Genomic DNA, 14,516 nt, shown 5'->3' with positions numbered 1-14,516 from the left:
ATTCATGAACTCATACCCTCAACACAAATGTTTAGAACATGTTGTTTGTGTCCTGTGTTGCTCTGGGAGCTGGTAACCAAATGTGAGGAGGGGAGACCTGGCCATAACACTAGTTCATAAATAATTCAATAAAGTTAGGTGTTTAAAAAAAAACATATTATAGTTGTTAATTAGTAGAAGCAGTAATAGCAGTATTATATACCTAGGATTAAAACATTTCATTTCTATTAAGTGAAGTCACAATAATGTAGGACAGGTTTTTGGGATAAGATTTCCATACAATCCAGAAAAGCTCCCAGTATGATCAGTTCTTATCTCGAGTCCCCATAAAGATAGAGTCATCATATAGCCAAATCATTATTAAAGCTGAGTTGTTGGGAAGTGTCCCAGTGGAAGGCTGAAATGCTGTTCCTGATATAAACAGAGTCCCCAGAATAGAGAGAATTTATACTCTAGATTGTTAATTTTGGGAATAAGTTGCCTCTGCTTTCGACAAGAGGTCTACAACAGGCAAATTCTGCTCTCTGACAAGTACTAGAGTACATGGTATTATTTACTAAAAATGTCTGTGTTAGCTAGTAGGTGGGGTGGGTACAAAGCTGATTTTTTTTTTTTTTTTGCATGGGTTCTCCTTGGTTCAGGCAGCAGGAGTGGGTACACACCAACAGGGCTACAATTGTACTTCAAAAACTACAAAGCAACTCAGATTTGAACATCCTGGGTTGACATCTCAGAGTTCTATTTCCTGGAGCAGAAGAGATGTCAGTCTCAAAATTCACATGGACATGCCTGTACTTGCCTAAAACAACTAAGAATCATCATGGTGGATAGACTTTTATGTAATTCTAAGCTTTAATTGTGCACATAACTTCTTCATCCAGCAGACCTTCCAGGATGTGTAAACTGAAACAAGGCATCCCCAGATAACTAAATATATGAACTTGGTGAATGGAGCTATTTAGTACTGGCTACTTTAAATGCTGAAGGATACCTGTCAAAAGTGATACTTGTTTGCCTTGCTCTTATTCATACTGAGTCTGTTCTCCTAGTAATTAGGCAAGGGATCCCAGTGCTTCCAGAGGTCATGAATAGAATGCGAAAGTCAGAAATTGTGAAAAGTCAAAAAGGAGGGTGCTGATCTTCACTTTTCTGTGTAAGCAGGCCACACAGATGGCTCCTTTAGAGCCCACAGCGTGGATTTGCACATCTCTTTAATGACTGCAGCTGAGTGACAGCAACCTGAACAAGATCAATGGGCTGCCTCAGGCATGTTTACCTGTGTTCCAATGCAGGCTAGAGGTAACTTCCATCCAAGCCACTGACTCTCAGAAACAGGAATGTTGGACAAAAGCAATGTAGTATTTACCCCACAGTATTCTCTTCCTAACACACCTTCTCTGCAAACATTAACAATGGGGTGTATAAGTTCCTTGGATTCTTTTTGTTTGGATCCTCATTAACATTTTCTTCAGACTGCAAAAATATATGGCAGATCAAATTGAAGTAAAGTTACACGCCTCCCCTTTCTTAGTTTAATAAGAGCAAGACTGGCAGGGTCACTGTTAACTTGAAATCAGCAAACCTTCGTCATGGAGAAATTTACTCTTCAGAAAAAGATAATATAATAAATATATCATAAACCTATATTATACCTAAATTATGAGACAATATAGTATAATGAAAAGAGTACGAGATTCAGAGGAAAGCCACCTAACTTTTCATTTCAGTCGTACAGCAATGTCCCATATGGCTTTGGTAGGTAAACTGAGTATTTTTAAAATATTAGTTTCTTTAATCATAAATAGAAAATATTATATAAAATAGTAAAAAGTCATTAATTATATAGATGATGAAATGTTTTATATAGAGATTTTATAGAAATACATAGTATCTATTTTGTAAAATATATAAATTGTAAAGAAATTTAATGTGTCCTTTAAAAACTTTTTTTATTATTATGAGATACTATTTAACATTGTTTCTTGTTCTATGATAATTCCTACCATATTTGGTTTAGTTTCTCTGAATATTGAACATGTTTTCCCCATTCACTCCCTCTACAATATTCTGTTTGTTAAATTTCTACTCTCTGCAAACCCTGTACAGGGCACTGACTGTTATACCCAGGGGTCCCTGTTTTGTAAGTCCTGCCTGTGGCTGTTATCAGTAATTAAGTAGTACATATCTTCCCAGTAAGTTTGTAAGGGTCTTTAAACCCTTTCTCAAAACTTGGCTCAAGGCAGCTTCTGTCAAAGTATACCCAGTGATTTATGTGCTAGAAAGAATGACATATCATTTTTTTACTTTAAGAAAATTCAATCAACCTAAGAGACGAACAAAGACGAAGAAGTTAAATAACACTGCAATATTAATGAATTCATAGTGAATCATAGCTCATAGCCATTAGAAAAATGTTTAAAATATTTAATTATATAAAAATACTATTGATATGATGCGAAGTATGTCAAATATAAATATTTATAAAATAAAATAAATTATTGCATAAATAACTATACAGTCACATAAAAACCTTAGGAGGAAATCTTCCTGAATCTTTGCAACAACCTCTAGTAGCAGTATTATTCTAAGTAAATTTTTACCTGCATTCCTGAGTTTTTAAACTTTTCTACAATGTGCATGAATTATTTTATAATGGGAAATTCATAAAAATTATTCAAATATCACATTTAAAATATTTAATGTAATTTCACATGTAACTATTTAACAATAAATTCTAATGATAAATAGGAAAGAGGCATTAGAAATGCAGTATAATGTCATAGAACAGCTCCTATTAAAAGCTTATCTTCCAAGTTAGCATATTAAAGCTTAGTTCATTTTTATTTTCCCTATCATAGCCTCTAGCCGCCTAAAAACTCAGCAAGAAAACCCTTCAAAGGGGAAAGAACAGATAGCAAATGAATTGATTCTCAGAAGACAGCTTGAGCTCATTTAAAGGATAGATAAGTACATATATGTCTTAAGAAGAGTTACAAACTAAAATTTTAAGGGAAAAATGAAGTTTTAGGAGAAATGTCTAAATAACTCACCAGCAAGAATAGAATACACATAAGGGAACACCAGGGGGTGGGGAGAAAGAAGATGATATACCCCACTCAGAGAATTATTCACTCATAACCCAACCTCTAAATTAATTCCGAAACACTTACATAAGTGGTTTATGACCCTTGTTTTTCCTTGATATCTAGTTTCAACCACCGTTTTTGTGATGCAAAAGATCCACAAAGACGCAGACCCACTTCAAACCCAGCAAGCCCCATCAGCCTTCCCTTCCTACTTGAAGCTCCAGAACTTGACATAAAACCCCTCTTTTCCACATAGACACAGACAACAGTATGGTGATAGCCAGAGGAAGGGGGATGGGAGGAGGTGGAAGAGGGCAAAGGACGCATACACGGGGATGGAAAAAGGCTACTTTGGGTGATGGGCACACCATGCAGTGTGCAGACAATGTTTTGTTGAATTGTATACTTGAAACCGGTATAGTTTTGTTGATCAATGTCACCCCGCTAAACTCAATTAAAAAAAACAAACAAACAAACAAAAAAACACCTGTTTGTTTGTTTGTTTTGCCCTTCTGGAAGTCTAAACACTAGATTTGAGCTATCTATACCTACCCACCATCCTGTGCATATGATATTGAAAAGGCTTTCTGAAGTTTGATTACTCTAGCCTCTGTTCCTTCCTTGTTATAAACTATTCTGTTTATCAGGATCCATTTCTATAGTTTCTAGTTGGATTCCACCTTGTGCATTCACAGCTCAATCCATCTTGATTGAAAATGACGATGACTGCTCCTTATGTAGTCTGTTCCAGTAATAAAAATTGGGAGGAAATTATATTTTTAAAATATTTTCCATGTATATCTGGTTTGAAACAATAAATTCAAAAATCACCAATAAAGTAACTCTCATTACAATCTTGATATATGAAGAAAGTTCAAGTTGTGGCATTATGATATGTATAATTCTTTTCTTCACTGACTAAATGAATATAAAGTTCATTACTCTTTGCAGATAATCCTTCTCTGTTTTCTCAACCTTTCTTAAAAGTTGTTTTAATTTCCTTTTTTTGTGTATAATAATTTTGTTATTACTTTCATAAAATGCTTTCTAAAATGTAGTCTGGAAATTGATTAGTAGTTATATGTCATTTTTCACATTTTGTTATCTGAAATTATTGCTGCACATTATGGTAACACTAATAATGCTGAATGATTTTGCACTGAAATGTGGCACTGGAAGAATACTAATTAAGGATGCATTTTATAATATGTTTCTTTTCAATAATAGTCTCATAACATAGAGCTAAGATATGTTAAAATTATCAATGTAGAAGCTAAATAAAAATAAAGGCATGCTATCCTCACATGAGTTGATATAAAAAAATCAAGATGTCATTTGATTTTATGTGAGATGCATCTTTTTAAATGCTTAGTGCCTTCATATGACAAAACATATGTAAAGTACTTCGTACAACAGTTTTGCCAATAGTGAAAGCACAGAAATGCCTTTCTGCTTGCTCTGTTATGGTACGCATAATACTAAAAATGATTAAAAGCAAGAGAACTAACTTCTGTTTTACTACCTAAAAAACCATCAATATTCTAAACAATGGTACTAAAAGTTCCTCTAAAATCAAGAATATGATTTACAGTCTTTGTGTAATTTAAAGAACAACAGAAATTACTATAGTGATAATGTGTCTGTAGTTATAAATGCTGTCAATTTTAAGTAATATTTTTATCTGTATAAATAATTTTGAGTTTGATCATTTAAGGACTAAAGAGTTTTCTTAAATTGTTATGTAAAACTTTCAAATAGCTTATGACTCTTTTTATATGTCATGTTTATTTTTAACTCCACTGCTGACTACTTTAATGGAAACTCTAGATCAGTGTATCACTCAGAGAAAGCCCAGTTCTAGGCATACAGTAGACACTTGATAAACACAATGAAATAAATGCAATGAATAGGGACATTTGCATATACTGAGACAGACCTAGAAATCTGCCATTTAATATATTCAATATTCAATATACTTGGCTGGTATACTTATTGCAGAAAACCATTTACCTGAGCCATAATAATTTAAAAGATCAATGAACTAGATGAGCTCTCAAAGTTTTAAAAATGCCCCAGTAATTTTTCTAGCTCATATAAGAAGACCTGTTAGATGCTAACTTTAGAATCATTGATGATAAAATGAAACACTGGTCAACTTTAGGAAATAAAATATTATTTTGAAACAAGTACATCTTTAGGAAAGTCATGGTTTTCTTAAGAGTAAAGTAGTACATATTTAAGATAAAATACAAAGACCAATGTTACAGAGCATGAAATAATGTAAATTCTTGTCTAATGGTACAGCCCAACATCATAGCAATTTTTAAAGAGTGTAAACACACAGATGAAGATCAGAATGACTATTCTTAGGCAAATCACAAACAAATGTGTTTATATTAACACTTCTCACAGTCATGAGGCCAGCTCGGGTCTCTCAGCTGCTGGGTGACTTGACCCGCTGCTCCCTTCCTCCCATCGCCACTGCTCTGTCATCATTCTCTTACCATCTTTCACAGCATCCACAGAAAACTTGCTCTCTCATTTCTTATTTTGAGCTCATTTCCCAGAGTCATAGCCCAGGTCTTGGTATTACCTATATTTATGTATGTGTATATATGTGTATGTATGTATGTATTTATTTAATCTTTATTATATTTTTCCACTACCATTTAGACATTAACTATAATTATTTTTAAATTCTTTATTTCAAGCCCAAGGTCCTCAAGCTATCACCATCTGTACGAATTCACTCTGTGAACCACTGTCCCTATCAATTTTTCTGTCTTTATCCCCTTTCAATCAGTGTCTATTCCCAGATCTGTCATTATAATCACTCTCTTCTGTCCCTCATCTTCATTGCTTTCCCCTCTTCACCTGGGCTCAGTTCAACTCTCCACAGATTCCAAACAGGCTCCTTTGCCTATCTGATGACAGGAGAGAAATACCACACATTTCCAGGACCAAGTCATCGCATACCTGCCACCATGTAGTTTGCCTCTCTCCTATTCTCACAAATGAATTATCTTTGTTCCAAAAATTATTCCCTTTACTGGTGTACTGGACCCTATTCACTCTAACCTACTCAGTGACTTTTCCCCTGACATTCCCCCCCGCCTTCCCAAGCATCAGTAATTTCTCCTCTTCTTGGTCACTGCCATCCTCATAGGAATATCTCCTATCGTTAAAAATAAATCCCTCAACCACATCTATGATAAATGATTATCAATCACCTTTCTCAGTTATTTATCCAAATAATGTGACCAGGACATCACATACCCCACCTCCATCCTCCCCTCTTCTTCTGGTGAAGGATACTCACAGGAGAGGAAATGGGGGACTGGTGTCTCTCTCTTAAAGCTCCACAGGAGGAACACTTAAGAACTGTTAGAAATGAGATGGTCTGAAATAGTTAATTTCCCATCGAGTATAGCAGAATTCATCGTTCTACTAATGTTGATATAAAAGTGTAAAATTCACCAGTTAAAAAGCAATCAAAATGGGAAATTATAACAAAGAAAGAAATCGATGAACAGCTTTTCATTGAGCAATCCTTGGCTGCTGCCTTCAAAGACACTAAGGTTCAATTTACAAATATCTTAGTCATGCCATATAATGCAAGGTGGCATGTATTTAGGGTTTGAATGACTTAAGTTTTTTTATATGATTATAAATTAGAACATATTTTTATGCAATGTTAACCTCCTGCCTAAGAACTTGTGTTCTTAGTCTTGTTAAGAATTTATTCCAATGAACTTTATCAGACAGTTTTCTTGTATACATATTTTTATTACCCTTTATTGTGCTTTGCCTATGTAAGCTGCTGTGTGTGTTTAATGAATAAGCACGTCAATTATGTAACCTATTACAGCTCAGAATATATGTTTGCTATGACAGAAGATGACTTCTTCCTGTAGAACTGGCCTTCAAGGAGATAGAACTACAGTTGTACAAAAGTGTGATGCCAAAAATTTTTTATTTGAAATTCCCTAAATTAATAAATAGGGCCTTTACTAAAGAAAGCTAGATCTCATTAGTACATAAAAAGGACCAGGCAAACAATATTCTTTAAGTGAACAGATTTATAACTATATTATACATATAATCATTAAGAATCATAAGGGAAAAAAGGGAAAGAACTCATGGGCACAGACAACAGTGGTGACTGTGGGAGGAGATAGAGTCGGTGGAGGTGGAAAAGGGTAAGGGGGATAAATGGTAATGGAAATTACAATAAGAATGTAAAAAAAGAATCAGAGTATATTAATCTGTGAAGTTACTTTTCCTTAATCTGGCTAATCTCTTTTAAAAATGTATTTAACTCCAAAGATGAGTCTATCGAGAAAAGGAGAAGAAGGAAGTTTAAGAATAATTTAGGACTCTCCCCGCCGCACCCCCCACTCCCCCCCAAAAAATAAAATAAAGGGAGGGAGTGATCGTTTGTATCAGGTCACACCAAGAAAGTCTATGGACTTGGCTGCTTGTTGATCTCTGCCTTCCAGAGGGCAGACACCACACATAGGGCCTGACACCCAAGCCTCTGATTTGGGGCTTTCAAGTTGCTCTATCTCAGAACCCAGAACAGACTTTCATTTCTCCTCATCACATTAGTTAATCTGCCACAAAGAATCTCACACCTTTGCTGTCCAAACCTGAACAATGAATTTATATTAATTACTAGAGAAAAAATAAACTCTTCACAATACATTTTTATTAAATTCTCATCAAGGATTTGCAGAGGTCATTTTATTTCCATGAATATATTTTTTGCTTTAAGCAGCTTATCTGCTCTCTCAACTGTAGACATCACTATTTCACCTAATGGAATATTTTCTATTATCCAACTAATATTTATTCCAGTCTCCCAATTTCTTCCCCATTTCTGTTTCTCTTCCTAATGCTCTGTGTCCCCTGCCCACTGACACCTCCACCTAACTGAAAGCACATATGGTAATCAAAGCTAACAGTTTCATTAATTTCTTTCTATACTTTTAGAGAAGCTCATAAACAAGAACAAATAAAACATATTTACTGTTTTTTATTTAACAAGACAATACAATATCATGTCATTTCCTTTCTAAAATCCTTATGGATTTCTTCAAAGTTTAAATGTATGGCTCCAATTCATTTTTATTAATAACTATATAGAGAGGATATATCTTTTATATGAAGCATTTTACATAAAAGATATATATCATTATTCAACTCTTCATCATTCAATATTGTTTTATGTTTTTTCTATTGCAAATATTTTTTCAATTCATTTTGAAATTTAAGTCCCTGATTAGTACATTAGGGTGAAAAATATTCATCGGTTATTTGCATTTTTCTGTGAATTCCTTATGCATATTTTCTGCCTAGTTTTCTACTCTTTTATTTCTCTTTTTCTCATCAACATTGGAAAATCTTATTATATTAATGATATCAACACTCTGTCATATTAGTTGCACATATTTCCTCTTGGCCTATTCTTCTATTTTTTGTGTGGAATTTTTTTCTCGTTATTATTTTTGGTATTTGCATTGCCAACTTGTATGAACCATTCACGTGTGGTTTCTGGGTTTCCTTTCATGCTGAACAGCCTTCCCCACTTATAATTTATATAAATACTTCCCAATGTTTATTCTTATATGTTTATAGTTTAATTTATACAGTTACATTGCTTTACCACTGAGATTCATTTCTGTACATATTGTAAGTTAAAGGCTTTAATTTTCTTCCAGATGGTTAGTCGATTATGTTAATACCATCGAAACCACTGCTTTGTACTAAGCGGAAACACTACTGTGATTAATACGATTGGTAAAGCAAAAAGCTCTCTATCAAAATTTTCCTTGCATTCATATATATTTATGTTTCCATGTGACCTTTAAAACAGTTTGATTCAGTTTGCCAATGAAACAAACCATCAGCCGTATCTTCCTAATTATAACTGCCTAAATGTTATATACCAATTTGGGAGAGAGTAATATTTTTATGACATTAAGCTTTTCTACACAGGACTATGGCATGCCTTTTCATTTATTCTGAATCACTTTATGTCTTTTGACAAAGTGTTACAGTTTTCATCAGACAGGTCTGGGAGTTTTCTTGTTAAATTTATGCCTTGTTTTTTATATTTTGTCACCTCTCTAAATTTAGTGGTCTATCAGGGCTTCCAAATCATACCAAAGTAAGAAAGTATGGCATAACCCAATTCTAACAAAGCAGTGTCCTGTGTATGGATACCAGTGGCACGAACCTTGCTCTCCTTTTCCACTGCTTCTTAAAAATAATCAGAAGACTCTCGGGTTGGCACTTGGAAGAAAACTAATCAAGCAATATATCCTGCGCCTCAACCCAACCTTCAGTTTACTGACCATTTTCACAAACTAGATTATCTAATCGAGCTATTCAACTTTCTTTTGTGTACTTACTTAGCTGCACGCTGCCTGACCTGATGGCCTATTTCTGACCCAAAGCATCATTGATTCCTCTGTCAATGGATCTTTCTTCAGTTATTCTATAGATAGTGTGACCACAGGGTGGTTTCCTACTTTTAGGTCAATTAGTCTCTACTTGGAAAAAAAAAAAAAAAGAAAAGAAGCCTAGTCCTTTCTTTGAGTAGCGTAACAGTCCTTCATTGCCCCATTTAGATTATTGCTCTGTTGAGATATTTCTGAAATTAGGTAAATTATGTCAATCTCACCCAACATTGTTAATTCAATATCCCTGAATCATATAATCCAAACACACAGGATGCTTTTTCAACAAAAATGCTGGCTTATATTCTAGCACATGCTGAAAAAGAGGTAAATAAAGAAATATTGACATCCTGGCTTTCTTTATTTACTACCTTTTCATTTACAAGAAACATGACTATTAAGAAATAGTTTGTTTAGATCTAAGACTTCAGATTTTATTTATCCACATTTATGGCAAAGTAATGCTGGTGGAGGAAACATTCAAAATGTTGATTAGTTTTAAAGGGAAAATTCTGTAATGCGTTCTTCCAGATCCATCATCTCAGAAACATAGGGAAGGTTAATTTGCCCTGACCCAACATCATTTTCATTTTCCGTCACACATATTAATATAGCCTAGTGGATTCATCTTGGCAGTTTATTAGACTTTATATTCTCTAAAAACCAGTTATTTAGCTTCACATACTTAATAACATTAAAAGTTAGGTCCATCACCAAATCTGTCAAAACTTCAAACATATGTAATTTTGACTGTAAAGATTTTTTGCCCTATGAGATATTATTTCAAGAATATCTACCAAAACTATGAATAAAAACATGGAGTCAAAAACAATTATAATAATATTTGAATTATAATTTGATAATGAATGCCAACAATCCATTAGTAAATCATAATTTTTTTCCCAATCATCATTGGTCATTAGTAAAGAACATGTCTTTCAAAATGTTCCCATAAGTATATTACAAAAGTGAAATGTTTCTACCTGTTCTTTGACTGAGGCAAGGATGGCAGAGGTGGTTTCCGTTTCTGAGCCATCCCCATTGGAGGTGGTTAGGCCAGGGCTCAGGGAGCTGGTCTTCTCTGAGGCTGACGAAGGCTGGTCTGGGACAGGCATAGCTCCTGCAATGGAAGAGGACATGCTCAGTGCAATCTGACGTTGTCACTGTCAGGAGACACAGCTATCAGGTAACTCTAATCCATACACTTTGGCAAAATGAGAATTATGAAATGCAGCGAAAGCCTATAACATAATGGTAGAAGGGGAAACAAGTATATAGAACAGTTCCTCCTATAGCAACCCCAATCAAATTCCATAACACATGCACAACTTTGCGTTTTGTCTGTGAGATAAGTGGGGGGAAATGAAAGAAAGATTACAGGAAAGGGTAAGATATAAAGAAGAACTGAGTTTACAAAGAATCTAGTCAAATTGCTTTTGGATATTTGTGTTAGGTAAATTTACTATGCATTGATATTTTCACCTAGAAAGAAAACCTGCTAGATCCTCCTTTATAAAGAAATCACAGAAAATAAATGGTCAATAATTTATAAGTAATTAAGAAATACCACAATTAACATAAGCTCAGTTGGGTTTATAAACTGTAGTAAATAACTAGCCACTCCACAAATATTTACTGAGTTTGTTTGCTGACTGGCAGCAAACAAAAGCTCCTTAAGTCTAGCAAAGCTCATTTTCCACAGTTTGTTTTGTCTGAGTTCATTTATGAAAAAAAGGAGAAACTGGTAACATCAGCCCAGTTAATAAACAGACACAAATGTACAAGTTTAAAACAGGATTCCCAATTGTTATTTTATTCCAATGTATTCTACTTACTTGAACAAATAAATAAGGCCAAAGTATTTGTTACATATATTATCTAGCAATGCTCATCAGCAGAGGAAATAATTAACTGACATTTTTTTTTTTTACCAAGGTATTACAAAATCACTATTCATATAAAAGGCTGGGAGTAAATAAAGGTTATTTTCTTACCTAAAGCTATCATACTACATGTCCCTCCAGAAGCCAGTACCCTGTGAATGTTAAAAGATATTTCCTATTATACTGTATCTGTGCATTCTGAGTTTTATACTGACATAATTTTCATAGCAACTCTAAAACTATAATGTATTCTCAGCTACATTTAGGTAATAATTTAGGGATATGCAAACTCAAAGAGCTCCATTACAAAATTTCCTTAAAATTTGTGTACAGAAAAAAAAGAGTTCTATGGAAAGTAAACTTACAGGGTGAGCTTATCATAACTTTTATCATAAATTCCTAACTGGGCAGGTCAGAGTGGGTAGTCATGTCCCAGGCCTATAACTGAAGTGAAAGGTTTAAAGTCAGCCCTTGTTCTTGTGCATATAGGTCAATGCGACTTTGAAATACCAGAAATAATAATACCCTTTGAAGAAAGCATAACCCTAAAGAGAACTCATAATCTTGTTAACATTCCTGTAACCCAGTCCCAACCTTGCTTTCTCCAATCCTCCTTATGTCCCCTCCTTAATTTCAAATGCAGAAAAGAAGCTCCAAAACTCTTCCGAGCATTTGAGATCTTACACCCCAGCCTTTGTGGTCAGTTTGGCTCAAATAAACTTTTATAAAAATTCTATACAGGTTTGGCATTTTCTTTAAAAATAAAGTGTGTGTGTATATATATATATATATATATATATATACACACACACACACACATATATACATATGTGTGTGTGTGTGTGTGTGTGTGTGTGTGATTTTTAAAAAGTGGTCATCTATTTGCTCATTGGAAAGTCCCACTTAGTTTTAACTTTGTGTGTGGGTGTGTGTTTGTGAAGTAACTTCTTTATACTATTACCAACAGGGATTAGAACAGCAATGGAAAAATAAGTCAGATACAAACAGAATATATGGGAAGGTGTGAAGGAATAATATTAGTAAGCGGAATTTCAGAAAAAAGTAAGGATCAAATTAAATATAATTTGGTAAAATGCAACCGTGGGTGCCAACAGGATCAAAGAAACAGATTCAGGTAATTATGGTGGTGGGATCAGGAAGACAATAATACAGTACATTTGTGTATTCAACTTGCTTTTTCATGTGTTTTTAAATTTAATCAAGGTTTATAATTATAAAGATGTAGTAGATAAACAGATGAACAAATATTGTGCCTAGGTGACATCGCCTGAAAGCCATGCCCTTCTGTTTAGGAGAGGTTTCGGAATGAGGGAAGGGGGCAGGGGAAGAAAGTAAGTAGGAAAATCCCAGCTCTTGTGTGCAAAGCCACCTGCAGTTGGTGTGAGATCCACCCTTGACCTTGCATCTGCAACAGTGGCTTCTGAAGGGGACTCTACCTAAGGGCAGCCTAAAGCTGCGAAAGAAGGAGTCCTGCGTGTTTTGTGTTTTCTAAATTTTACCAGGCCTAGGTGCATTCAAGCTCTGTGCCAGTATTGTTATCAACATATTTTTTGACAAAAAAAAAAAAAAAAAGAAGTGTAAGGTCCCAAATTATTAAGTAACATAAGTGGGCCCAGAACCCAGGTTTTCTCCCTTTAATTCCAATCATAGTACTCTTCGATGTCGCAACCTACTTCTCATAACCTGTACTGCCTCCTAAATGCTAGTCTACACACCACTTTATATGACATGTAACTCTTGAAAATATGACAGTAACCCCTCAAAATAAAATATGTGATTTAACAGGCAACCAGTCAAGGTATATCCTTAGGCACTTGACAACTCTGATCCACAGAACATAAAGAATAATTTAGTCTGTTTATCTACCCCCTTTCTCCTTATAGCAATAACAGAAAGAGAAGTGAAATTCACAAGGCTTAAACCCCCGGCCCCCCCATACAGAGCTACTGTGACCCACGGCAACTTCTATGCCTGAATAAAAAATGGCTTGGGATAATTTTCAGGGTTCATGATTTTTAACATCCAGATTTAATTGAATCACTGGTCATCACTGTGTATGAACAGTAAAGACTGTCAACCTCCACTCCCAATCTTAGAGCATAGGGAAGAGAGGAAGGGCTACGTAAAGGCTACCAGAACCAAGCCTGCCTAATAGTAAGTATAAGATACCTTAATTTTAAGCCTTCTGACTTCACAGTCTATGGTTAAGTGCTATAGTGTTAATTGGAGCTAACTCACTAAAAATTAGTAGTTAACCTATGCTAAATCCAAAAAATGCAGGGGGACAAAAAGGAAAAAGCAAAGGAAGAGCAATCATCAGTAAATCTGCCATCCCTTTTTTGGTGTAGGTTTTTTCTGATTTGACTCATTCTGCATAATAAGTTTTACATAATGGGATCTCAATGCAATGCTTTTGATTTAAAAAAAAATTTGCTCAGCAACTTATCATAAGCTATTTTTATGTCAAAAATTGTTCTACAGTTTAGTAATGTAACAAACACTTTATATTCAACAACCACAGGCATCATAATTTCTCTCTTTTTTATGACATTTTTAATAGATAAATTCTTAGACTTGGTATCCATGGAATGAGGAAGGTTTGCATATTTCAGACTTTTGGGAGCCAAAACAAACTCTCCTGCTGCCCACCAGCAGTGCCCTAAGAATGTCCTCTCCTCACATCAGTAACAATACTGTCCTTCATCAACTTGATACAGAAAAATTCATGCCTTTTTGTTTTTACTTGATGACGAGTGCACTGGACATTTTACTACATACGACACCCAGATATCTCCCATCCTACATACAACACCTCTTTATATTCTTTATATATTCATAAGTACTGTATAAGAAGTCTTTCTGTCTACAGTTGAATGGTAATCTACAAATACCCAAAGTACATTTTATACAGACCTATCTTCAACATGAGAAAAAGAGACGATAATAAAGGAAGAAAAGTGTCAAATTCTGGGAAGTTAATTCTCTAGCAGGACTTGGTACTAACAAATTCTATGTCTAGAAAACACAGAACAACAACAAAAAAAGCAGTTCCTGGGCCCAAGTCA

The 14,516-nt window shown here is 34.5% G+C and overlaps 1 protein-coding gene across 4 annotated transcripts in view; it reads right to left on the bottom strand.

The window, feature by feature from the left end:
- Positions 1-14,516, bottom strand: part of CTNND2 (catenin delta 2) — an 821,463-nt gene that overhangs the window by 681,836 nt on the left and 125,111 nt on the right. For all 4 annotated transcript variants that reach the window (XM_090276223.1, XM_090276225.1, XM_090276224.1 and 1 more), the window contains exon 2: positions 10,531-10,667. In XM_090276223.1, the coding sequence (XP_090132349.1) occupies positions 10,531-10,667 (137 nt within the window). The remainder of the gene's footprint in view (positions 1-10,530; positions 10,668-14,516) is intronic.

The sequence above is a fragment of the Furipterus horrens genome, unplaced genomic scaffold, assembly GCF_987537825.1.
Source record: "Furipterus horrens unplaced genomic scaffold, mFurHor1.1.pri manual_scaffold_5, whole genome shotgun sequence".
Taxonomy (NCBI): Eukaryota; Metazoa; Chordata; class Mammalia; order Chiroptera; family Furipteridae; genus Furipterus; species Furipterus horrens.
The sequence above is the reverse complement of the archived record's forward strand: the minus strand, read 5'-3'. Positions and strand labels throughout refer to the sequence as shown.